Source organism: Myxine glutinosa, chromosome 1, assembly GCF_964187855.1.
Source record: "Myxine glutinosa chromosome 1, kmMyxGlut1.1, whole genome shotgun sequence".
NCBI lineage: Eukaryota > Metazoa > Chordata > Myxini > Myxiniformes > Myxinidae > Myxine > Myxine glutinosa.
In genome coordinates, this window is record NC_136261.1 from 190,951,761 (window position 1) to 190,978,875 (window position 27,115).

The following is a 27,115-nucleotide window of genomic DNA, read 5'->3' on the forward strand; positions in this document are numbered from 1 at the left end:
AACCCACAACTTTCAAGTAAAAAACAAATTATACGTCGATCATGAAGTCAACCACCACAATTACCGCATTTGGTTCCGAAATCATCATGATGAAATCTTTCTCATATCACCTTGTACCAGCAAGACGTGGCTCCCTGCCACTATTCTTCGATTGTGCGATGGTTCTTCAATTATTTCTTCCCAGACAGGTGGATTGGTATATGTGGACCAATTGCTTGGGTACCTCGTTTGCGTCACCTGTGCCCATTACACAACATTATCCTTATCCAAAGATTAGGCTGGCATCCATGGGGAGGAGGAAATTCCCCCTAGGGAAATGCCCCGTTACGTGCGGTCAGAAAAGTGGTGTCATTGTTGCGATGTTGCTTGTACCCAGAAGTGACAGCACTTCCCCAAACTCGGTGGTTGTGTGTGTGTGTGTGTGTGTGTGTGTGTGTGTGTGTGTGTGTGTGTGTGTGTGTGTGTGTGTGTGTGTGTGTGTGTGTGTGTGTGTGTGTGTGTGTGTGTGTGTGTGTGTGTGTGTGTGTGTGTGTGTGTGAGATTTCTTCTATCGAGAAATGTAAACTCATGGAGCTGAATGACCGAGGACAGTAGGTTCACAGGCTGACAGATCAAAGGAGACCAGGGAGATAAAGACTGCACATGAGTGATATAAATAAATGAGTTGGAGGGGAGTGTGGTCAGCAATGGTAAAAGAGAACAGAGGTGGGTATGGGAAAGTGAGTGAGATCGGTGATGGACTGGAGCAAGGGGCATAATATATCAGACATGGGGGATGGTGGTGAGTGTTCATAGACGAGCGGAGGGTATCCTAGTGTGTGATTGTAACCTCTTCAATCCAACCTTAATTAATACCTTTGATTCATTTTATGGGGAGGAGATCAGAGAAAATGTCCCAATCAGAGAAAATATGCTGTAACTTAAAATTTGCTTGATATTTATATCATCAGATTTGGTAGAGAAAAGTAAATTATGGTCTTGACTGCTCTGAAGGTATCTTTCTTGCAGATGACTGCATTTTTAATGTTTTCTGCTGAAGGATTGATTGGCTTGCAAGCTGTTTTAAAGCTATGGTACTTTTTGGTAAAAGGATGTGTTTACATCCACCATGGGCGAGCAATCCATCGAGGTGTGAACGTAACCCAGACAGATATTGATAGTTTCCATCAATGGATGCTTGTGAATGTAAACGTAGAGAATTGCTTTTTTGGATGTGTGACAGGATCTCGCTGTGATCACGGAAGCTCAGAGGCTGCAGCAGTTGAGAGAGAGGGTGGAAAGCCAGGAGACCAAGATCAGAAATTTGCGGAGCATGCGTGGACTTCCAGAACACCCCAAAGTTTTGAACCACAACTTGCGTGGGTTCAGCACTACATGCATGCTGGTAGTACAGGACGATGCTATGATGGTGGAGGATTATGATGTTGATGTGAATGATGATGCTGAGGTAGAGTATTATGAATGTGATGGTGGAGGATTATTATGATGATGATGGATAAGTATGATGATGTAGGGGAAGAAGATTATGGCGAAGTATTGGAGGAGGATGATATGGTTGTGGTGGGCATAAATTAGGAAGAAAGGGATATTGTTCTCGAGTACAGATCCTTGTATGGGTGATGTAGAAGGGAGGTGGGGTGGGTTTAAGAGTTTGTATAGCAAGTAGGGTCACCAACCTAAAGTTGAGAGATGCCATATTGACATATAGGGTGTTGCAAAATAAATGATACTTTTCTCCCCAGATTGTATTGACCACATGTCCGCGATTTTTGAATTCAAATTTTGCGTGCGTCATCATGACGTGTCGCGCACGTTGCCTGCGTGTTGCCTCCGTCATATTTGCGACTAATGTTCGTGTCTTTGCTGAAATCTTTTAAAAGTCGACTTCAAATGGTTTCTGAAGCTAATGGTGGACATATTGACACGTATTAAACGTGAATTTTTCATTTTTGAATGAAATTAAGCCTTTGGTTCGATTTTCATCCGATTGAAACTTATTTTCATCTTTGGGGAAAAAAACTATCATTTATTTTGCAACACCCCCTTACCGTATTATGAAATGCTGCATTGTGATCCTAGAATCCATCCTAGCTAAAATCACAACATCTCAATAGTCAATGCTGATCATGAACCTCAATTTTAGCATGTTTATCACCTTTAGTCGCAGAACTTTCAACAATGAATGGGTTCCTCGCTGAGAAGCAGCGTGAGTTGGCTGCAGCTGTCACACGGGTTGATGAGCTGACGAAGCAGCTAGAAAGTGTAAGGAGTGGCAGACCCGATGGCCATCAACTGGGACTCGGACGACAGCTGGCCTCTGCTGTGCTTGACCTTGACAGGCTGTATCGAGAGCTGCAGGTCTGATGCTAAGCAATGCTTCATCATTATTATTTTTAGTCCCCGACTGGTTTCACCGGAGGGGATTTCATGTTTGCTAACCGTCTGTCTGTCTGTCCGTCCCACTTGTGGTTTTCCAGACTTCCCGCCCTTACCCTTTTACATGCTCAACTGAAACTTAGTGTGTGGCTTTATTATGATAAGTTACAGAACATGTTTGAGTTGCAGGGCATTTCCCCAATTTTCACAGAGTTATGCCCTTTTTGAACTTAGAAAATATCGCATATTATACAAAGCTCAGTTTTAAGCTGCCCTGACTCCACCCCCACTGCTTTACACCCATTGACTGGACAAATGCATGACACCACCCCCCAATGAAAATCATGCGCCGCAATTCCATGAAGCAGTATAGACCTTCAGGCCTTAGGCTTGAGTGCTAGTCCATGGCCCAGTTAAATTGGAATGATCCCAGGTATATAACCACGATGTATTATATATGCACATAAGCCATACAAATGCTTTTGCTTCGTGTATGTTCATCGCGTTATTTTTATTATTTTCAGCATCGAACGCGGCATTATACACCGCCCAAATAAAGGGATGTGGTGTTTCCTGATATTGAACTGAAACTTGGTAGGGGACATGTATTGCAAAGCAATTCTTGCTCTTGTTTAAAATGCTTTCTTCTCTTTGTGATAACAATGGTGTACTTGCGGCATTGTAATACAGACTTAGCATTTAATATGGAATTTTTTTTTTTCTTGACTTGGGTTTACTTTCTTAACTCAGTATATCAATCTGGTGAGTTTCTTTTACACTTTGGTGATTTATTTGTTAAAAGAACCATGTCACTGATTGTCTGTCGCAGCAAGAAGTCAACAACAGGATTATATCACAGGTGGCATGGCAAAATGTACGGACAGGTGCATTTGATGATTGGCTTCACAGTCGGGTATACAAGGGTTGTTGCGTTCTGTATTAGTGGAAAACAACTGCTGCACGTCTCCAAAAGTTATTGCTGCTTCCTCTGGAGATGGTCCGTCAACTCGACAATGCTGTTTGTCATGGAGTGGTGGCTTTACGAAATTACGGCATGAAACAGCGTGCTATTGCTCGGCAGTATGGCATCACTCAAGGTCAGGTGTCAAAGATCCTGAAACGAAATGCTCAGAGGGGTGTCCGTACTCCAATACCGAGGCCAGGACGTCCCCGCAGAACCACAAGGAGGGATGATCGCCAGCTGCACCGGTTAGTCCGCAATGGCCGTACCAAGTCAGCTAATCGGCTTAGGGCTGAGTGGCAGCAACTGACAAATGTGCCTGTATCCAGAAGGCTAGTCAACCAACGACTGGTTCAAGCAGGCTATCGTGCCAGGCGTCCCCTGAGAAAGCCACGCCTGACCAGACAACACCGCCAGCGCCGATTGCAGTGGGCCAGAGAGCACCGTCAATGGCAGCCAGGACACTGGAATCACGTGATCTTCAGTGACGAGTCTAGATTTCTGGTCTATCGTCAGGATGGCCGCGTCCGAGTGCGCAGACAAGTGCATGAAGCCTATAACAAAGATTGTATAGTGCCAAGAATCCAAGCTGGAGGTGGTGGGGTGACCGTTTGGGCTGCTTTTCATGCAGGGGGCAAAACTGACCTGGTTGTTCTGAATGGAAACCTGAACCAGTTCAAGTACAGGGCCATTCTGGAAGAAACATTGCTTCCATTTGCTCGTGCAGCCATTCGAGGAAACTTTGTCTTCCAAGATGACAATGCACCGCCTCATCGTGCTCGCATGATCCAACACTTTCTTGCTGATCGTGGTGTAGAGCATATGGAGTGGCCTGCCATGTCCCCGGATATGAATCCGATAGAGAACTTGTGGGCAGAATTAATGCGTCAAATCGACCACTTGGACCAGCAGCCGACCTCTGTGCGTGAATTGCAGCAGGCTATTGTTACTGCATGGCAAGCGATTCCTGTCCAAACCTTGGCAAATCTCGTGAACAGCATGCCTCAACGTGTACGTGCTCTCCTGAATGCTCGTGGGGGTTACACGAAGTACTGAACTGTAATTTTACTGTCCGTAACCCCAGTCGTAATTTAACTTTTGTTTTTGTTAAAAAGAAAATTGGCTAATGTGCAAAATAAAGAGATACTTCTGGAAAACGTACAGAAGTTTAACACAGTACTGTCCATGAATTGAGTTTGATATCAGTTTACATCACTTTCAAGGATCAATTTATTTGTTTCGAAATGTCAAATGTGGTTTTTGTTTCTTTTAAAGGTCACATTAACAAAATCTAGAACAATTTCAACATAATTCCAATGAACTTTTGGTTCTAAGACATCTTGAAAAGTAAGTTCACCCCCACAAAAAAAATATTCCATATTAAATGCCAAGTCTGTATTTTGAATGAACACAGAGGAATTTGTTAAAACTGACCAAGAAAAAGAAAGGAAATGTGTTGAAAGGTTAACCTACTGATATAGGCATGGTGAGAAACGTGTATATATATATATATATATATATATATATATATATATATATATATATATATATATATATATATATATATATATATATATATATATATATATATATATATATATATGTGTCATACTTGAATGTGAAGAAGATAGAAAGGATCACAGGTAGTTATTGATGCTAACACTAGCTGACATGAGATCAATTTTACAATGCAATACTAATATCTGTGAAGGCTACCGTTGGTCTGCATCGACAGAGACAAGACGAGCAATCATTTTTGTAAATTGAAGTTAATAAGTGTGTTTACCACTGGAAAATGAGGTGTGCGTGATGCTTCGAGCATTCGTCCTTCATGCAGTCAGCAACGAATGCAGGATGCCCCTTTTCTTTTCTTTCTTTTTTCCCTTTTTTTTTTTTTTTTTCTCTAATGAAGGGCTAACACTTGAAATATCATTCAATCACTTCTCAAGGGGGTAAGCAAGTCCTTAAACCTATAGTTGGTAGTTTTTTTTAATACACATTTCATTTGCGATCTCAAAATGATTGGCTGAGGCTATGATGAGGCTGAGGCACAAGGCCTGTTCCTTTCACATCACAAACCTCACATGATGCTGTTGGAGAAAAGGGTGAAGGGTGAAGAGGGCAGAGAGGGAGGAAGTGCAAGAGCAGCATAGCAGGTTTGTAGGATCCGTCAGCTGATGCCGTCCGGTCCAGTTGCAAAGTTGGAGTCGAGGTTTGCCAGAAACCTTTCCATCTTCTCAGGTGCAAAAGACACATAATCCAGGAGCAGTTGGGTATGACTGGGAAGGATCGGTACAGAGAGAGAGTGGTTGGGGATGCAATATTTTGAAGCAAAAACAGAATTGAGGAATTCGGCCTTGTGACAAGCAGTCGGCTGTGGTGCCATTTGAAATGGGTGAAAGGGGGGGGGGGAGGCATACACCAGAGACTGACTTGATAAGGCACCAACAGCTTTTAGATGAGGGAGACAAGTTTAAAAGCTCATTCTTCAGATTAAACACATAATGTTGTCTGGCTCTCATGAGAGTAGACGCACACTTGGTGCAGGCTTTGTGGAATGATCGGAGGTTACCTCCTGTTGGATTTGCCTTTTAGGAGGAGAATGCAAGTCCACAGGATTGACTACAAAGTTTGAGTACAAAGCAGATGAGGACAAGCTTTTCATTTTGAGATGCTTTCTAGTTTTTTTATATTTGGTGAAATAGATTTGGCAGCATGCGTAAGCTCATGCAGCAAATGCTGTTATTTTTGTGCAGCCATTCAACAGTTTTTTTTTCCTCAGGGGAGGAGGGAGTCACAGTTGTTATAAAATGACGATTTGCACAGACAAACGTTGGCTACTTGGAACAAAAATACTTAAAATCAGAAAAATTACCTTGTTTTGAAAATAGGTTAAGAACTAATTTTTTTAAATCATTTGGGGTTGGGTGGGTCGTATTCTTTTTCAAATCCATGACTAATCTGGGACGTTTGTGTCTGTTTGACCCAGATGCGAAATCGTGTTTCGCAGCAGCAGCAGCAGCAGCAGCAGCAGCAGCAGCAGCAACCACAGCAGCACAGGAATGGTGAAACTGCAGAGATGGCGCGCCGCGTTGGGGAACTTCGGCAACAGATGCTGCGCAAGAAAGCTGCCTTGACAGCTGGGGTGAGGAGAGGGAAAAGTGATGCTCTTTTAAAAGGTGTAAGTGGAGTGTTCGGGATGTGTACATCTACCTATTAAACAATCGATCATGGAAACGACCAAAAACATTGCAATATTGTCTTGTCTATCCTTTTGCTAACCACCGTTTGCTATACCAACACCCAGGATCCCGGGTCAGCTTCTGACCCCTCAAGATTGCTTGGCACACGTATCGCCACCGTGGGTCCATTTCAAACCAACGTAAGACCCGATGGGCCAGAATCGACTGCTTATAAGGCCTACCCAAACAAGCAGCAATTGGTTACACAATCTGGTGTTGGCAACGGCAATGGAAAACAAGGTGGGTGTTGAGAGTAAATTATTTTGTATGCTTTTCATACACTGGATATATTCATTTTATTGCAGATTGGAATGGTATTCTGGATAGTTGAGGTCCTTTCCAGGGCAGCAATAACCCATGTAGCTGTCAATTAAAAATATTGTTGGGCTTAATAAGTTTCAAAGCCAATATATCACTGGTGATTGAGGCATCACTAGGCCTCACAGTAGCATCTGGGACCGGTTTCACATTGGTGATGGCTTTTAATGACTTAAAGTTGACAAAGGTATGCTAACTGCCATGGGAAGCAAAGCACTGTGGACATTCCGGGCATTAACCCATCGGAGCTCTAGCTTTGATGAATACCTCACATCCGAAATGTCAGCTGTAGCTTACAACCTGTCTTTAGAAATGTCAACTGAAGCAGACGAACGCTAGTCTTGGCAAAGCCTGGTATATCCCTCCATTTAAATTTTGCGTTGATTGAAGATTGGCGATGATATATAAAGAATTACAGGGTCTGGAAGGGGTGTTGTGTGGGGGTAGAGGACAATTATTGTTTTGGATATATAAAATTGTATCAATAGTCCCTTGTGTCAAATAACCTGCAACTGCGTGTTTGTGTTCAAGTCGTTTGGAATATAAGTAAATAAGCTGGCTAAGAAAGTGATTACTCCTTCTCTCATCCCCAGAGGAGACGGATAAGTATACGATCATGAAGGGTGCTTGGGCTGAGTCGAATCTTGATGGCTCCGACACCGTGGCCACTCCGACAGGAGTTTTGGCTGCACATGGTATGTCATCCTTGCTTTGCAGCCCACTTACCACAAACCTGACTACCGTACCCTAATATTTACCCGAATCAAGACTTGGTATCTCTATGGCTAACGCAATCCTTTACTTTGCAATTTCACCGAACCACTTTGGAAATTGCACACGTGTTGTTGGGATTTCAGTTTGGCAGTGCGGCGCCGGTTTTACATCGACAAATCGTTTCACTCGACCCTTGATTGGGTTTATTTCTCCGTCTGGTGCAGGCTTTTAAATCGCATGCAAAGCTGCTTGGGTGCATGGAGTGTAGCTAAATGGAGAACCTCCCCACCCATCGTAATGATCATGTAGCCTTGGCATTACATCACTCCTATTTTCATCACTTCGAGCGAGACTGCTTTGGTAACTACTTTGATCCACACAAGATTCTCACGTGTTTGTATAAACAAGCCTGGCCGTCCAATCTGACATGGTTGTTGAGACCTGCTGTTATTACGACCAATCTGATCCACTAATTGAAGTCCAGTTTGGCTATCCACAGCCACTACCGGTTGCCTCAAAGTGATGAGTGGTTGTATATGCGGACAAACTCTCCTGACCATGGTTTCTGTAATAAGCAATGTTCCTCACATGCACAGGCTAGTTTCTCAGATGTAGTTTGGAACATCGTGCAATTACAAGACCAGGAATCCCGAATCTCCACAACCGTAGACTCCTTTCCTTCATCCAAGAAACAAACCCAAAACCACGTTTACTCCTGAAACATTGAAAATGTATGATTTAACAGGATTATTTATTAAAAGTGATACTTTCCACGTCACATTTCCATTCGATCAGACATTGGCTTTATGCTGTAGTTTTGCCAAGATGTGGTTCAGCAAATCATGGCTGCAGTAAACTGTGACTTAGTTGTTGCTTTGCTTGCTGTTCATCACACTGAATATTCATCGTGTGACACTTTACAAAGAGTCGCATCAACAAATTTTCTGCTTTATTCTGCCTAATGGGAATCTTGCGAACAGCTGAAACAACTGAAACAACATCACTCTTGTCATCAAAAGCTTTGCTCCACTTGGTGTTTAGCTTTGAACACAAGAGCTGGTGCCTTCAATAACTTGTCTGGATTGCTCTTCATGACTCTCACCTGATTAAAACTGTTCCCGCTTTCTTCGTGTGACCACCTTGTCTTTTTTATTTTTTGCATAATTCCACCCCTAACTCCCTCTCCTCTCTCCCCCCCCCCCCCCCCCCCCCCCCCTCCCAAAACCCCAGACCCTACTATTTGTATCTCCCTTGTTTCCCCTATCCATTCCCTATCCGTACCATGCATTCCCCTTACTTCATTGCCAGCTGCCACTTTTTTTCTATCCCCCCTCATCTTCTTTATCCTCCTTCCCTCCATACCATCCTACGTTTGCTCTCTTCCCTCACCTTTCTTCATGCCCCTTTCTTTTTCTTTCTGATTCACTACTTCCCCCACCACCCCCCTACCTCCACCACCACAATTCAACACATTTTTTCCATTCTGTTCTCCGCCTCTTTTTTACTTCTGCTCCCCTTTCCCATATTTTCTTTCTTTTTTTTTTTTTCTTTCCCTCCACCCCCCTTTTTCCCACAAAAGCATCTTATCCCTTTATTTCCTCTTTTTTTTTTTTTTTACTTTCGTTTTCCCCATTCAAACATATTCACCTCATTCGTTCTCTTCTCTCATCTCATTTTCTCTTTTATTGTTTTCTTCCCCTCGATTTCCTTTTTTCCCCCTCTTTACCCTACCCTCTTTTTGTCTGGCAAGTTGTGATGCATATTAGGCATCTTGCATAACTTTGTTTCTGTTGCCAAACATGTAGTTTGAAACCACAAAACAGGTTCCCCTCTATTGTCTGCATTTTAAGATTATTTTTATCTTGCCATTGAACCATTTAAGGAGAAACATATCTAAATTTAGCTTGCATATTCCCTTTTGGAGGATACTATCTGACATGTATTTACTAGCAAAAGTATCCATCCTCATTGATGGGGAAGGCTTAAGTTAATATATCGGTTTTAATTACTTCATGGACATTGATACTGTTAAAAAGGTTAATAATGTTGAACTCTTGGTTTCAGTCAGAGCCAAAGCTCTGAACTACTTATACCGACCACCGCAAAATGGTGGTGCAACATTGGATGGCGGAGGTTGGATTTGTCTAAAAAGAGGGCAAAATATAGCTATTTACCTCCGCCACCAAAGGTGGATTGGGGTTATGTTTTCACCCCTGTCAGTCTGTTTGTCTGTCTGTGAACAAGATATCTCAAAAAGTTGTGGACGGATTCAAACGAAATTTGGTGGAGAAGTGTATGTGGCAAGGACAAAATAATTAGATTTTGGTGAAGATCCGGATTCGCTATCCGGCTAGTATAATTTTTAAAGTGATTCTTCACCATTGGGAGATAGGGCCAAACACGATATATAGCAGGATATCTCTAAAAGTTATTGACGGATTTGGACGAAAGTTGGTGACAGGTTGTGTGTGCGACAAGGACTAAACGATTCGATTTTGGTGAAAACCTGAATATGGATTTGGATACGAAAATTATTTAACTTATAAGTGATTCTTTACCATTGAGAGATAGAGCTAAAAGCGATACATAGCATGATATCTCAAAAAGTTATGACCTACAGTTATGGCCTATCGGTGGGATACAAAACGTACTGTTCAGCCTGGCTAGGTATGCTCTCTACCGAGTGCTGTTCTAGTTTTAATTGTGTTACTCCATGAAGATCTGTAACAAGTCTACTTTAAGCCAGATGTTCATGTTGATTTTAAAGACTACTGGAAGGGATAATAAAGTGACTGACTATACCGCATCAACAACAGTGAAATGAAAATGTAAACTAACCAATCGGCAGCTTTTCAAATGCAGCGAGGGAAGCGGCTGCCTTTAACGAGAGATTGGCGAATGCATGGACAGACGTGACTGTTTGCATTATATAGATAAACACTAACTGTAACTGAGATAACCGTTCTACGCCTGGGGAAATCTAAGTATGTGGGGTTGGGAGGTGGGTGGGATCAGGGGGAGGGGGTGGAATATGGAGGGGGTTGGTGAAGGGAGGGGACATGAGGCTAGAAAGTGAGGTGGGGTGGGAAGGAGGGTTGGAGGTTGTTGGAAAAGCAGGTCATAGTGCAAATGCATTCTGGGGGAGTGGACACTCTTCATGCCAAGTGTGAGTGAGCCCCATGGGTGAAAGCTGTACTTTGAATATGGAAGTAAACACACATGGTAGGGGGGTGGTGGGGTTGGTATGAAGAGTGTGGGGAGGAGGCTTGTAGTGCAAAACCGCCCTGGGGCAGTGAGCAGTCTTCATGACAAATTTGAGCCCCGTGGGTCAAAATATGTGGCCAGTACATCAAAACAAACCCACAGTAAGGGGGTGATGTAGGTAATGGGTTAGGGTAGCAGGTGGGGCAAAGTACAAAGTTATCCTGGGGGAGTCGACACCATGCCAATTGGGAGTGAGGCCCATGGGTGAAAGGGTGTACCCAGTACATGGAAGCAAAAACATGGTGGGGGTGGAGGTTTGGGGGGGCAACTTTATTCTGCAAAACCACCCTGGGGGAGTGAACAGTCTTCATGGCAATTTTGTGCCCCATGGGTCAAAAGATGTGGCCGGCAAATCAGAACAATCACAAACACACACTGGCTCAAATATATATATATATATATATATATATATATATAGCTTTCTTCCTTCTTATTTTCCAATTGTTATATAAAAATGTATATATTTAAATATTTTACCTAACTAATACCTGCTTTTCACCTTTTCCTGTCTCTCCTTTTCATTTTCTACTGACCACTCGTTTATCCCCCATTATTTTTCTTCCCCCCGCCCCCCCCCCCCTCCCCCCAGCTGAACCAAGCTCTCTGTCTGGCCGTCTAGGTGTCCCACTGACTCAAGGAAGACAGGTGATGGGAGGCATGGATTGGAAGGAATCTAGTTTGGACATACCAGCCAAAGGTCCAAAACAGAGCACCTCACCAGGGCCTTTAGGTTTTGGTAAGCCTGTGCGGGGACAGGGGATAAGCAAAAGATTTGGATTGTTTTTTTTGTTTTGTGTGTGTGTGTGTGTGTGTGTGTGTGTGTGTGTGTGTGTGTGTGTGTGTGTGTGTGTGTGTGTGTGTGTGTGTGTGTGTGTGTGCGTGTAGCCTGCACACAGATTATTAGATACTGTTAATAATTTGCACTAGTATTTTTAATGAGCTCCTTGCTATCTCCAGAGCATTATAAAAGCTTTGTTTTCATGCTGCCATACAGTTTATCAAAGTATACTACAGCTGTGTTGTATTGCTCTAAATGTCCCTTATTACTCACCAAGGCTCGGCCGAGTTGTTTAGTCACGCTTGACTTGATTTACTAAAGCAAATGGATCCTCATGTCGTCATTATTTGGGCATTATGCAGGCTGTTTGAGTGGTTTTATTTATTTATTTATTTATTTTGGAGGGAATGGCATGTAGCTCTCCAGCTTCTCAGAGCCGATAAGATTAGTTCCAACTTGTTGCCTCCCTCCGTCAGGAGGTTCTGCAACATTTGACAATTGATGTACATTGTTCTCACCTACCTCTCCCATGGAGGCATTGCACACTATGAGCTATCAATATAACGAGGAGTCTGTGCTCTACTTGCTCAGTGACGCATGCATTGGCATTTTGTCTTTTTATTAATTAGATTTTATTAATCTTATTCAACCATACTGCTCTGGTGATTCAAAACCATTCCCCATACTGGCCTTTCTGAAGGTTCTGCAGCTGAACAAGCCTGCTCTTGTGATCATAGATAGGGTGATGTGTGGCCAGCACACCTGGTGGTCATGATCAATGTGGCAATGGATGGAATACCACATCTTTCATAATCACCAGAACACAGTAAGGGTGTGTGCGTGCGTGCGTGCGTGCGTGCAAGGATCTTTTGAAATCCTGAAAAACTACATTTGGCTAGGTATCTGCCTTTAAATTTTATGTTATTTTATGAATGTATTATTAAAGTGAGGAGGGGTGGAGATTTATGGTCACAGGAGCAGACACTTTCCCAACTGCGATATTCTAGTTTTGTATTTTGAATTAATTTTCTGAAAATTGTAGAATTTGTTTTTCACTTTGGTAGTTGTGGGTTACGATGTGTAAATAAAGGTGGAAAAAGTCTGATTTAATTCAATTTAATTCCAGGCTATAAGGTAACAAAAGGTGAAAATTTTGAAAGGGGGTTTATATTTTTCATAGGGACTCATATATATATATATATATATATATATATATATATATATATATATATATATATATATATATATATATATATATATATATATATCACACACACAACAACAACAGGCATTTTAAAGGCCATTTTCCCTGCAAGAGCAGAGGTATATACAGTCATGTGAAAAAGTAAGTACACCCCATGTAAAGTTTTGACTTTTTCAACATATTTCAACATACAGCTATTTGATCTTCATTTCAACAACATTGATAGATAAAGGTGATATAATATAACAAATATCATGAAACATTTACATTTTGTAGTCCATTGTATAATTTCAATAAACATAAATGCAAATTTCGCATGTGGAAAAAGTAAGTACACCCCTACATTTATCACTACTTCAAATACCTAAAATTAGAATCAGGTGCCCCAGTTCAGGTGCAAATGATTAGAACATCGTTAGAGAGGATCTTGGAGGAACCTGTCTTATTTAAACCTCAGACATTTAGTTTGGTTTGCTCTTTGTTGTTGAAGTGTGCGGCATCACCATGCCTAGATCAAAAGAGCTCTCTGAGGCCTTCAGAAAGAAGGTTATAGATGCCTACGAGTCTGGGAAGGGATTTAAAAAGATCTCCAAACAATTTTAAATCAATCATTCGACTGTCTGGAAGATCATCTTCAAGTGGAGAAGATTCCAAACAACTGCCAACTTGTTCAGGCCAGGCCGCCCCAGCAAGTTCAGCCTGAGAGCAGACCGCAAGATGCTGAAAGAAGTCTCTAAGAACCCCAGAATGTCATCATGGGACCTACAGGTAGCTCTTGCCACTGTTGATGTCAAAGTGCACGAGTCTACCATTAGAAAGAGGCTGCACAAATTTTATCTACATGGGAGGTGTACCAGGAGGAAACCTTTGCTGTCCAGAAAGATCATCAGGGCAAGACTAAAGTTTGCCAATGAACACCTAGGCAAAGACCTGCACTTCTGGAACAATGTGCTCTGGACAGATGAGTCAAAGGTAGAGCTATTTGGCCACAGTACCAGAAGACATGTTTGGCGAAAACCAAAGACAGCATTTGACCACAAGAACCTAATACCAACTGTAAAGCATGGTGGTGGAAATATTATGGTTTGGGGGCAGCTTTGCTCCATCAGGGCCTGGGCAGCTCACCATCATAGAATCCACTATGAATTCTTCATTGTACCAGAGGGTGCTTGAGGATAATATGAGGCCATCTGTCGGAAAGTTGCAGCTCAACCGAAGGTGGACCTTGCAACATGACAATGACCCTAAACATACCAGTAAATCCACCAAGGAATGGCTGAAAAGAAAGAAATGGAGGGTTCTGGAATGGCCAAGTCAAAGCCTGGATCTAAATCCCATCGAGATGTTGTGGGGGGATTTGAAACGAGCTGTGCATGCAAGAAACCCCTCAAACATCGCACAGCTGAAAGAATTCTGCATGGAGGAGTGGGTAAAAATTTCTCCCAATCGATGTCAGAGACTGGTAGACGGTTATAAGAAACGCCTACTTGAGGTTGTTTCTGCCAAAGGGGACAATACCACCTATTAGAGCCAAGGGTGTACTTTTTCCACATGCGAAATTTGCATTTATGTTTATTTAAATTATACAATGGACTACAAAATGTAAATGTTTCATGATATTTGTTATATTATATCACCTTTATCTATCAATATTGTTGAAATGAAGATCAAATAGCTGTATGTTGAAATATGTTGAAAAAGTCAAAACTTTACATGGGGTGTGCTTAATTTTTCACGTGACTGTATATAGATAGAGATATATATATATATATATCGATAGATATATGTATCTATGTACACACATACACCAGCAAAAACATTAATCAGCTGTTATGAAGTAATGAATGATTGACTCCAGGTACAGAGGCTGTGCACTTACATTTGAGCTGTCCGTGTTCGATTCCGCACCTGACTATTAACTGTGCAATTAGTTCCTCACATGCTGTGCTTTGCCTCACAAAGTGCACTGTTACTTGGATTGACGTCGAGTCAGGGATGAATATCACTGTCACTGATAGATGTTATGGATCTCTTGGTTTCTTTTGATGAAGAACAGGTGAGTTATTCTTGCATTCTGGCCAAATTCTAAATCCCTGCTCTAAGCTACAGGAAGGGGCACATTCATCAGCATTTGGTCATGCCTCACTTGAATGATGTTACCTGCCTTCCAAACTTGTAGCTGACTCCAATATATACACAAAGAATTAAGTTAAGCACCCCCCCGTTTTTTTACAACCTCGCACATTACAAGTTTGTTGTCGTCAAAACAGTGTAATATACCCATGATATTGCTATATTTTCTGGAGAAGTGATATTATGGTCACATAAAAACATAACAATCATGCCGTTTTCAATATTTTATTCTGAATAATTTAAGGTGAAATTTTTTGGGAATTTTAGGCATATTTTCACCTCAATTTAAGTATGGAGCTATAGGTCCATCACGGACAGTGTGGATGACGTTTATGTTTTCTAACGTACAGTCATTGTTCTGAGAAGACCTCTAGCGATCTTTGCGTCAATAACGTGTGTAGGACCCACGTGATCGGATCACTGACTCAACCCTACGTCTCATAGACCCTGTAAGCCGTCGTATGCGTTGCTGTGGCAGGTTGAACCCCCTCGAGCACGTTTGGGACATGTTGGGACGACAAATTGCGAAGATGGTCCCTCCAATAGCCAATCTGGATGAATTGGAACGTGCATTACATCGGGAATGGAACAACCTGCCACAGCAACGCATACGACGGCTTACAGGGTCTATGAGACGTAGGGTTGAGTCAGTGATCCGATCACGTGGGTCCTACACACGTTATTGACGCAAAGATCGCTAGAGGTCTTCTCAGAACAATGACTGTACGTTAGAAAACATAAACGTCATCCACACTGTCCGTGATGGACCTATAGCTCCATACTTAAATTGAGGTGAAAATATGCCTAAAATTCCCAAAAAATTTCACCTTAAATTATTCAGAATAAAATATTGAAAACGGCATGATTGTTATGTTTTTATGTGACCATAATATCACTTCTCCAGAAAATATAGCAATATCATGGGTATATTACACTGTTTTGACGACAACAAACTTGTAATGTGCGAGGTTGTAAAAAAACGGGGGGGGTGCTTAACTTAATTCTTTGTGTATAAATGCAAACAAAAGTTTGTTTTTTTAAAATCATTTTTGAATACTGTTTGTAGCTCATTTCTCCACATTTATATGACTAGTACACCCACTCCTTAAGGGTCGTGTTATTATCCACTCTGGTGTATATAGATTGCAGTAGATCTAGGCTCGGGACCGGGATGTATATAGCTGTTCATATGTGCGGGATAAGCATATAATGCCTCAAGGATGTCGGGATTCCCTCCAAATTTATTTAAATTTAATGTTAAACAGCAGTAAAGACTCTTTTTTTTTTTTTAATAATCATGTGTTTTTGGTTTTAAATATTTTTTACCTCTGGTAGGGGTGCCCCCACGAAACACCACGATAAGCTATTTATACACATTAACACGGCGTTTGTTCAAGGAAAAAAAATATAGGGGCAATACCCTGGTATGGTGCTCACCTGGTAGAATAAACAGTATACTGCACTGACTAAAGGTATTTTAAACCAATTTCAATGGTTGCAAGAAAACAGGGCAGCATGTAGAATCATACTAACATAATCATAAGACTTTAAAGAAACAAACAAACAAACAAAAACATATTTGGGGGGCAACTCCCCACCCCTCCCCCAACCCCGTATACCTCCTCAGACCCTAATTTTCCTATTGCCTTGAACAAACATTGCTACATCACAGGTGATGAAGGTTGTGGTCAAGTTTCATTGAAATTGTGTGTGTAGTTTCTGAGAAGAAAGGAAATACCTATTTTAGGGGCAAACCCCCCGTAGTCCCCCAAAGGGGCAGATTTTTTTTAATGCCGTGAGCAAACTTTGGTACATCACAGGTGATGAAGGTTGTAGTCAAGTTTTGTCGAAATAGTGTGTGTCGTTTCAGAGGAAAAAGCAAATACCTATTTTGGGGGGGTCAAACCTGGATCCACTTTGACCCCGGTAAACCCCCTTACAACCGCATTTTTTTAATGCCGTGAACAAAGTTTAGTCGCAACACAACAAATATCATTTGTGCCAAATTTGGTCACAATCCCTTCAGTGGTTTCGGAGAAGAAGTTGCAAGTGTTTACTGACGGACTGCTGACTGACGGACGACGCGCCATCGCATAAGCTCCCCTGAACTTCGTTCAAGGTGAGATTTTTTAAAAAACCTTTGGGTGAAGGGATATGATTGGTATATTCTGCTGTTATCATTGGGGTTGTTATTACTTTAATTATTTGATACAACAACAACAATAGGCATTTTAAGGCCATTTTCCCTGCAAGAGCGGGGGTTAGCCTTGCGGTCCCCATGACAATGTTCTCCATTTTGCCCTATTTTCTGCATCTCCCCTTGTTAACCCCCTTAAAAAAAAACAAAAAAAAAAACACCTTTAGAGGCCATTTTTCCCCGCAAGCGGGGGTTGGCCTTTTTCGGGGACCGTGGTTGTTGTTAACCACCTTGTTAACCCCCTTGCCCGCATTTATTCCTCGACCATCTTTAGTCGTAATTGTCATGGTTCTCTTTTTGAGGCAATGTTTTTATGGCCGGATGCCCTTCCTGACGCCAACCCTTTTAGTCGCCTCTTACGACACGCAGGGATATGGTGTATCTATTCTAAACCGGGGTACACACCGGGTGTTATTATTCGATGCGGTATTGAAAAACCCCATGGTTAGCTATCTTATCACTGATTTCGCCCAAGGCGAAAACCCCTTTGGGGAGGGAGAGGGGTGTGAATGAGGTCGCTACAACCTCCATCGTGTGACGCTTCTTCTTCCTGTCAAGTTTGGTTGAGATTGGATAAGTAACGACAGAATATATTGCGGTCAGACAGACAGACAGACTGACACCAAATTGTGTATTTTAGTATGATGTTGTTGACAAAATCAACACCACTGAGCCAGGAATAACCTTTGTATCCTTTTGACAGATTGAGTTATATTGCAGCCTGCTCCACTCCCCCTTGTTTAAATGAATTTCATTGCTGTCTATGGATGAGATTGCTGGCTAAATATTCTCATCCATTAGACTTTCACCTTTGCAGTTTCTGATGTGCCATTCATCAGGCTTGTAGAGAGAGAAAATCATTGTACTTGGAAGTTTTCATCCACAATAATTTGCAATATACTTTTAAAGCACAACTTTTTAAATAGCTATGAGACAAATATAGTTCAGACTTTCTGATGTTTTTCTTATATAGTTCCTTTGATCAGTTGAACCATACCATGCTATGCTTTGCCAATGTTTTCATCAGTCGATTACTCTGGAATCTATCTTCCTTTTGTCCTTGCATTGCAGATGATGGCCTTGCTGCCAGGGTATCCAAGACAGATCTCTCACTTGCCACCACATCCACAGCACTAGATGCACCTGGACACAGACAGGTATGCATTCATCAAGTGAAAATTGTTTCACCCAATGCATGTCCAGCTCTTCATTATTGTCATTATTATTCTCCTTTCGGCCTTCCTTCCTTCCAACCTTTCTTCTTATCACCACTTTCTTTCCTTTTCTTTCTTCCTCTCTCTCTCACCCCTAATCTTTGTATTTGCTCTCTCTCTGTCTTTTCACCCTCAATTTATTTTTCTGTTCCATTTCATGTTTTCATTCTTCCTTAATCTCTTTACTGCACTTTAGTTCGATTTTGTCATTAAGCTCTGTGTGATGCAAGATTTCACAGATTCCAGACACATGCAAAGCATTGATGATACCCACCATGTCTCATTCACAGAGCTGGGCTGGCATTGGAAATTCTGTTTTGCCAAGACCCCGGCACCCAGGTCCTACGGAGCAGCCAAGGCCAGCATTTGTTGGTTTTCAGGGGACGCTGGAGCGGCGTATCCCACAGCCCGGGCAGCATAGTAGGCTGCAGGGACCTGGTCAGGCTACAGGTTGGCCCTGGTCAGGTGGTGGTACGCATGCTTTGCAGAAGGGTCACCTGTCTGCGCCACAATCCTTGCAGGAAGGTCCACGTACGTCCAGACAGGTGATTATCAGGCTTAGCACCCATAATGCTGTAGTACTAATGATTTCATTGTCGTAATTATAGAATATGTCCGATAAGTATGGGCATCTTTTATATAGCAGTTATACTTTGACTACTGCTTGGTGAATCAGGCTGGCTGGGTTGTTAAAACGTACTGTTAAACCAGATGATAAACAGATTTAATGTTACACCAGGAGGAGAAATGCATGAAAATGTGATTTATTTATTTTATTTTTTACTACAGAAGGTCTTTAAAATTAATCTTAAAGAACCGTGATACTTAATACTTTTTTTCCCCATAACTTACAATGATGAAATGGAGGCACTCAAGCTTCATGTGAATAGTTTCAATGATTGTAGTCACAAACCCATTTTTTGACCATCCTGTGTAACAAGTAATAATGGATAATGAAACAAATTTGTGAAGGTCTCATTGCCAAGTACCTAGGATATTCTGTTGGTTAGACCAACAGAAGGAAACGGGGGGGGGGGGGGGGGGGGAAAAGGGATATTGTAATCGGCCCATCCATCACGCTATCTCCTAAAATTGATGGGAAAGATTCTGCATAAGTTCACAAACCTAGTAGTTATGATCACCACATGGTAAGAAAGTGCAAGAGCAGTCTCATTTTTGGCCCGGCCCTTGAGGTGGTGTCGAAAGATTAAATACCAAAAAATGAAATTTTGGCCACATTTTTTAACATTTTAAAATGAAACTTTATATATGCAATTAACATTGAGAGATACATGAAATAGGTAACTATTTTTTGGATTTGACCCCTGGTTCCAGTTCCAGGGGTTGGGGGACTTAGGTTCACAGGGATAAAAACAGGAAAAAAAATTACACTCAAAATTTGATAATGGGACATTCCTTGTGGAAATTTTTGTTATCTTTCAACTTTGCCTTAGGTGGGGATTTATGATGGTGTGCTGTCGACTGCACTCTAATTTGATTATGTGCACACACACACACACACACACACACACACACACACACACATATATATATATATATATATATATATATATATATATATATATATATATATATATATATATATATATATATATATATATATATATATATATATAGTCACGTGAAAAAGTAAGTACACCCCATGTAAACTTTTGACTTTTTCAACATTTTTCAACATACAGCTACTTGATCTTCATTTCAACAATATTGATAGATAAAGGTGATATAATATAACAAATATCATGAAGCATTTACATTTTGTAGTCCATTGTATCATTTAAATAAACAGAAGTGAAAATTTTGCATGTGGAAAAAGTAAGTACACCCTTGGCTCTAATAGGTGGTATTGCCCCCTTTGGCAGAAACAACCTCAAGTAGGCGTTTCTTATAACTGTCTACCAATCTCTGACATCGACTGGGAGAAATTTTTGCCCACTCCTCCATGTATAATTCTTTCAGCTGTGCGATGTTTGAGGGGTTTCTTGCATGCACATCTCGTTTCAAATTCCCCCACAACATCTCGATGGGATTTAGATCCGAGCTTTGACTTGGCTATTCCAGAACCCTCCATTTCTTTCTTTTCAGCCATTCCTTGGTGGATTTACTGGTATGTTTAGGGTCATTGTCATGTTGCAAGGTCCACCTTCGGTTGAGCTTCAACTTTCCGACAGATGGCCTCACATTATCCTCAAGCACCCACTGGTACAATGAAGAATTCATCGTGGATTCTATGATGGTGAGCTGCCCAGGCCCTGATGCAGCAAAGCTGCCCCAAACCATAATATTTCCACCACCATGCTTTACAGTTGGTATTAGGTTCTTGTGGTCAAATGCTGTCTTTGGTTTTCGCCAAACATGTCTTCTGGTACTGTGGCCAAATAGCGCTACTTTTGACTCATCTGTCCAGAGCACATTGTTCCAGAAGTGCTGGTCTTTGCCGAAGTGTTCATTGGAAAACTTTAGTCTTGCCCTGATGTTCTTTCTGGACAGCAAAGGTTTTCTCCTGGCACACCTCCCATGTAGATCAAATTCGTGCAGCCTCTTTCTAATGGTAGACTCGTGCACTTTGACGTCAACAGTGACAAGAGCTACCTGTAGGTCCCGTGATGACATTCTGGGGTTCTTCGAGACTTCTTTCAGCATCTTGCTGTCTGCTCTCGGGCTGGACTTGCTGTGGCGGCCTGGCCTGAACAAGTTGGCAGTTGTTTGGAATCTTCTCCACTTGTAGATGATCTTCCGGAAAGTCGAATGATTGATTTCAAATTGTTTGGAGATCTTTTTAAATCCCTTCCCAGACTCGTAGGCATCTATAACCTTCTTTCTGAAGGCCTCAGAGAGCTCTTTTGATCTAGACATGGTGACGCCACACACTTCAACAACAAAGAGCAAACCAAACTAAATGTCTGAGGTTTAAATAAGACAGGTTCCTCCAAGATCCTCTCTGACGATGTTCTAATCATTTGCACCTGAGCTGGTGCACCTGATTCTAATTTTAGGTATTTGAAGTAGTGATAAATATAGGGGTGCACTTACTTTTTCCACATACGAAATTTGCATTTATGTTTATTTAAATTATACAATGGACTACAAAATGTAAATGTTTCATGATATTTGTTATATTATATCACCTTTATCTATCAATATTGTTGAAATGAAGATCAAATAGCTGTATATTGAAATATGTTGAAAAAGTCAAAACTTTACATGGGGTGTACTTACTTTTTCACGTGACTGTATATATATATATATATACAACAACAACAACAACAGGCATTTTAAGGCCATTTTCCCTGCAAGAGTGGGGGTTAGCCTTGTGGTCCCCATGACGATGTTCTCCATTTTGCCCTATTTTCTGCATCTCCCCTTGTTAACCCCCTTGCCCGCATTTCTTCTTCGACCATGTTTAGCCAAGTTTTTCTCAATCTGCCCCGTCCTCTACTTCCTTCTACATTCATTTCCATCACTCTTTTCAACCAGTCACTTTCATCCTTCCTCAACACATGACCAAACCATCTCAACCTGTTTCTCTTCACAGCATCCATCAAAGGCTCTATTCCCATCATCTTTCGCAATTCATCATTTGGCTTCCTCTCTTTCAACGATACTCCACACATCCACCGAACCATTCGCATTTCCACCCTTTCCAGCCTTCGTTGCTGCTCTACGTTCATTTCCCATGTCTCACTCCCATAAGTCATAACATTTCTCACACATGCAGCATACACCTTTCCCTTCAGCTTTAATGACACTCCCCTCCTCGTCAGCACGCCATTCAGTTCCCGAAACTTCTTCCATGCACATCTCACTCGAGCAACCGTTGCCGAGTATGATCCACCTTCTCCATTCAGCATGTCTCCAAGGTAACAAAATGTTTTCACACATTCCAGCTTCACGCCATCTCCAAGATCCAACTCAACATTTCCTCCATCTGCAGCTCCCTCCGTGCACACCTTACACTTGAATGTAGCTGCCACACTGGTTAATGAATAATGACCCTCTCAGACCACTACATTTTTGATGAACCCACTCAGCACACATTGTACATTGAATGGAATTCACTCCGACACCCTTCCTGCACACAGCACACGGCCACTTCCCAGTTCTTTCCACCTCACCACATGCTTTACCACATGTGACTGTATATATATATATACTAGCTGAGGTACCCGGCTTCGCCCGGGTTGAATAAGAATAAGACAAATATATGATGAAAAGAACATGTATATTTTAGAGCAATATCACAGTACATTTCCTACATGACGTTTTGTCAATTGTCAATTTCTCAAAACCACATTTCTGGTTTTCTTACTTGGTGCCAAGACATAAAGATTGCTTGGTTTTCCAACCCTCGAGCAGCCCACGTACAACTGGCCATGGGAAGTACCCGGCATTGCCGGACGGGGGAAGGGAGGGGAGGGGGAAGGGAGGGGAAGGGGAAGGGGGAAGGGGAGGGGAACGGGGGGGGGGGGCGGGGAGGAGAGGGTGGGGAGCGGAGAAGAGGGGGAGAGGGGAGAAGAGGTGGGGAGGGGAGAAGAGGGGGGGAGGGGAGAAGAGGGGGGGAGGGGAGAAGAGGGGGAGGGGGGAAGAGGGGGGAGGGGAGAAGAGGGGAAGAGGGGGGAGGGGAGAAGAGGAGAGGAGAGAAGAGGGGGAGAAGGGGGAGGGGAGAAGGGGAGGGGGTAGGGTGGAGGGGAGAAGGGGAGGGGGGAAAGGGAGGGGCATGGGGGAGGGGGAGGGGAGGGGGGAGGGGAGAAGAGGGGGAGGAGGAGAGGAGAGAAGAGGGGGAGATGGGGAGGGGGAGGAGCTAGGGGAGGAGGAGTGGAGAGAAGAGGGGGAGAGGGGGAGGGAGGAGGAGAGGAGAGAAGAGGGGGAGAGGAGGAGGGGGGAGGAGCAAGGGGGGCAGGGAGGAGGGAGGGGAGGGGGTAGGGGGGAAAGGGAGGGCCATGAGGGGAGGGAGGAGGGGGTAGGGGGGAAAGGGAGGGCCATGGGGGGAGGGAGGGGGGAGGGGGAGGGGGGAGGGGGGAGTCAAGTCGGAAGTCATTGTCGTCAATTGAATGTCGCATTTATTTGTTATTCCCTGTCAAATGGCATTGGTCCCGCATTCCAAACCCGGTCGTCGGAAGTCATTGTCGGCAAAGTTGAAAAATTAACGTTACGAAATACGCTGATAACGTCATAATTTTAAAACCCGAAGGTTTTTTTAACATTTAAGGTGTGCTGTAGTTGCTCTGGGACGTACTGATTCCGAATATGAAGTTGAAAAATGAACGTTCCGAAAAACGCTGATGACGTCATAATTTTAAAACGCGACGTTTTTTTTTTTTAGTTGGGATTTTATTCGAATTCGAATGCCATTAAATTTCAACTGTTGGAAACAATAATTATTTCAATTTCCAACAGTTGAAATAATTATTGTTTCCAACAGTTGAAACTTAATGGAATTCGAATTCGAATAAAATCTCAACTACCGTTTATTCGTTCTTGGCGCAAAAAAGGCGCGCATTTTGTCATTATGTGCGACTTTACGTCACTCCTACGGACGTGAAAACATTTGTTTTCCTAAAAAATATATTTAAAATAAATACAATAGTACATAAATTAACAATAAAAGAAGCTAAAAAACAATTAAAAATACAATAAAAAGCACATTGAAAATATATAAATATGTACGTACAGTATACTGTACGTACGCGCAACCGCGGGATCGGAAAGGGGCAACAGCGCCGCCACAAACTACACCATGGAATTGCAGCTGGCGCGGTTTTTTAAACCATTGATATTAAAATAAAACGTAGCCTATAACCACCAGGATTTTATGCTGATTCCGAATCTGTGTGACTGTGTCTAAAACTTTTCTCCGATGTGTAGTTCTTGAGTTATAAGCGGACATCCAGGCAGACACACACACACAGACACTCCTCCTTTATATATATATATATATATACACAGACTTGGCATTTAATATGGAATATTTTTTTTGTGGGGGTGAACTCACTTTTCAAGATGACTTGCTACCAAAAGTTCATTGGAATTATGTTGAAATTATTCTAGATTTTGTTAATGTGACCTTTAAAAGAAACAAAAAACACATTTGACATTTCGAAGCAAATAAATTGATCCTTGAAAGTGATGTAAACTGATATCGAACTCAATTCACAAACAGTACTGTGTTAAACTTCTGTACGTTTTCCAGAAGTATCTCTTTATTTTGCACATTAGCCAAAAAAAAATTCAACAAAAACAAAAGCTAAATTATGACTGGGATTACGGACAGTAAAATTACAGTTCAGTACTTCGTGTAACCCCCACGAGCATTCAGGAGAGCACGTACACGTCGAGGCATGCTGTTCACGAGATTTGCCAAGGTATGGACAGGAATCGCTTGCCATGCAGTGACAATAGTCTGCTGCAATTCACGCACAGAGGTAGGCTGCTGGTCCAAGTTGTCGATTTGACGCGTTAATTCTGCCCACAAGTTATCTATCGAATTCATATCCGGGGACATGGCAGGCCACTCCATATGCCCTACACCACTGTCAGCAAGAAAGTGTTGGATCATGCGAGCACGATGAGGCTGTGCATTGTCATCTTGGAAGACAAAGTTTCCTCAAAAGGCTGCACGAGCAAATGGAAGCAATGTTTCTTCCAGAATGACCCTGTACTTGAACTGGTTCAGGTTTCCATTCAGAACAACCAGGTCGGTTTTGCCCCCTGCATGAAAAGCAGCCCAAACGGTCACCCCACCACCTCCAGCTTGGACTCTTGGCACTATACAATCTTCGTTGTGGGCTTCATGCACTTGTCTGCGCACTCGGACGCGGACATCTTGACGATAGACCAGAAATCTTGAATCGTCACTGAAGGTCACGTGATTCCAGTGTCCTGGCTGCCATTGATGGTGCTCTCTGGCCCACTGCAATCGGCGCTGGCTGTGTTGTCTGGTCAGGCGTGGCTTTCTCAGGGGACGCCTGGCACGATAGCCTGCTTGAACCAGTCGTTGGTTGACTAGCCTTCTGGATACAGGCACATTTGTCAGTTGCTGCCACTCAGCCCTAAGCCGATTAGCTGACTTGGTACGGCCATTGCAGACTAACCGGTGCAGCTGGCGATCATCTCTCCTTGTGGTTCTGCGTGGACGTCCTGGCCTCGGTATTGGAGTAGGGACACCCCTCTGAGCATTTCGTTTCAGGATCTTTGACACCTGACCTTGAGTGATGCCATACTGCCGAGCAATAGCACGCTGTTTCATGCCAGAATTTCGTAAAGCCACCACTCCATGACAAACAGCATTGCCAAGTTGACGGACCATCTCCAGAGGAAGCGGCAATAACCTTTGTAGACGTGCAGCAGTTGTTTTCCACTAATACAGAACGCAACAACCCTTTTCTACCCGATTGTGAAGCCAATCGTCAAATGTACCTGTCCTTACATTTTGTCATGCCACCTGTGATATAATCCTGTTATTGACTTCTTGCTGCGAAAGACAATCAGTGACATGGTTCTTTCAACAAAGACATCACCGAAGGGTAAAAGAAACTCACCAGATTGATATACTGAGTTCAGAAAGTAAACCCGTCAAGAAAAAAAAAAAATGCCATATTAAATGCCAAGTCTATGTGTGTGTGTGTGTGTGTGTGTGTGTGTGTGTGTGTGTGTGTGTGTGTGTGTGTGTGTGTGTGTGTGTGTGTGTGTGTGTGTGTGTGTGTGTGTGTGTGTGTGTGTGTGTGTGTGTGTGTGTGTGTGTGTGTGTGTGTGTGTGTGTGTGTGTGTGTGTATGTATATATATATATGTATATATATATATATGTATATATATATATATATATATATATATATATATATATATATATATATATATATATATATATATATATATATATATATTATAATAAATATTTAAATGGTCGCTGCTCTGATAGTACTTTCCCATCTGTGTCAGGAGACCGAATAAGTTTGGTTCTTGAGAGATAGCAGTTTTTATGCCTCTGCCGACTCAGTTGCCGGAGACATTATGTTTGCGGGTTGTCCGTCCATCCATCTGTGATAGGTTTTCGTAGAGAATGGCTGAAGTGGTTTAATTTAAACTTTGTGCAGGTATGTATAATGAGGCAACGAAGAACCGATTAGATGTTGGGGTCACAAGGTCAATGGTCAGAGGTCACGTTAGGTAAAAATCCTGTTACCGCAATAACTTGTGAACCAGTAATGGGATTTTGACCAAACTTGGTTCAAGTGTGTATTTTGATGCAAATGAAATGAATGAATGAATGATCGTTTTTAAGGCCATTTTCCCCGCTAGAGCGGGGGTGAGCCTTGCGGGCCCCATGACAATCATGGTTCCCTGTTTGAGGCAATGTTTTAATGGCCGGATGCCCTTCCTGACGCCAACCCTTAGTCGCATCTTACGATGCGCAGGGATACGGTGTACCTATTCTAAACCGGGGTACACACCGGGATCATTCATCCCAGCAAGCTGGTACTCAATTTGCCGACCTCGGAAGGATGACAGGCTGAGTCAACCCCCCTGGTGTTAATTTACCGATCGACCGGGATTCGAACCCAGGATCCCAAGCCGGCACCCTAACCGCTAAGCCAACACCAGATGCAAAGATGAACTGATTTAATTTTGGGGTCAAGAGGTCAAAGGTCAGAGTCTGTAGTAGGTTTATAACTTGAGAACTGCTGAAGGGATCCAA

At 42.4% G+C, this 27,115-nt stretch overlaps 1 protein-coding gene across 6 annotated transcripts in view; it reads left to right on the top strand.

Moving 5' to 3' along the window:
• The window catches only part of LOC137432279 (apoptosis-stimulating of p53 protein 1), a 148,399-nt gene that overhangs the window by 73,786 nt on the left and 47,498 nt on the right, over positions 1-27,115 (top strand). For 5 of the 6 annotated variants that reach the window (XM_068124080.2, XM_068124088.2, XM_068124098.2 and 2 more), the window contains 8 exons: positions 1,223-1,358; positions 2,162-2,358; positions 6,327-6,482; positions 6,645-6,819; positions 7,491-7,592; positions 11,465-11,611; positions 18,259-18,344; positions 18,692-18,946. In XM_068124080.2, the coding sequence (XP_067980181.2) occupies positions 1,223-1,358; positions 2,162-2,358; positions 6,327-6,482; positions 6,645-6,819; positions 7,491-7,592; positions 11,465-11,611; positions 18,259-18,344; positions 18,692-18,946 (1,254 nt within the window). The remainder of the gene's footprint in view (positions 1-1,222; positions 1,359-2,161; positions 2,359-6,326; positions 6,483-6,644; positions 6,820-7,490; positions 7,593-11,464; positions 11,612-18,258; positions 18,345-18,691; positions 18,947-27,115) is intronic. The other variant, XM_078781484.1, reaches the window with a different exon arrangement.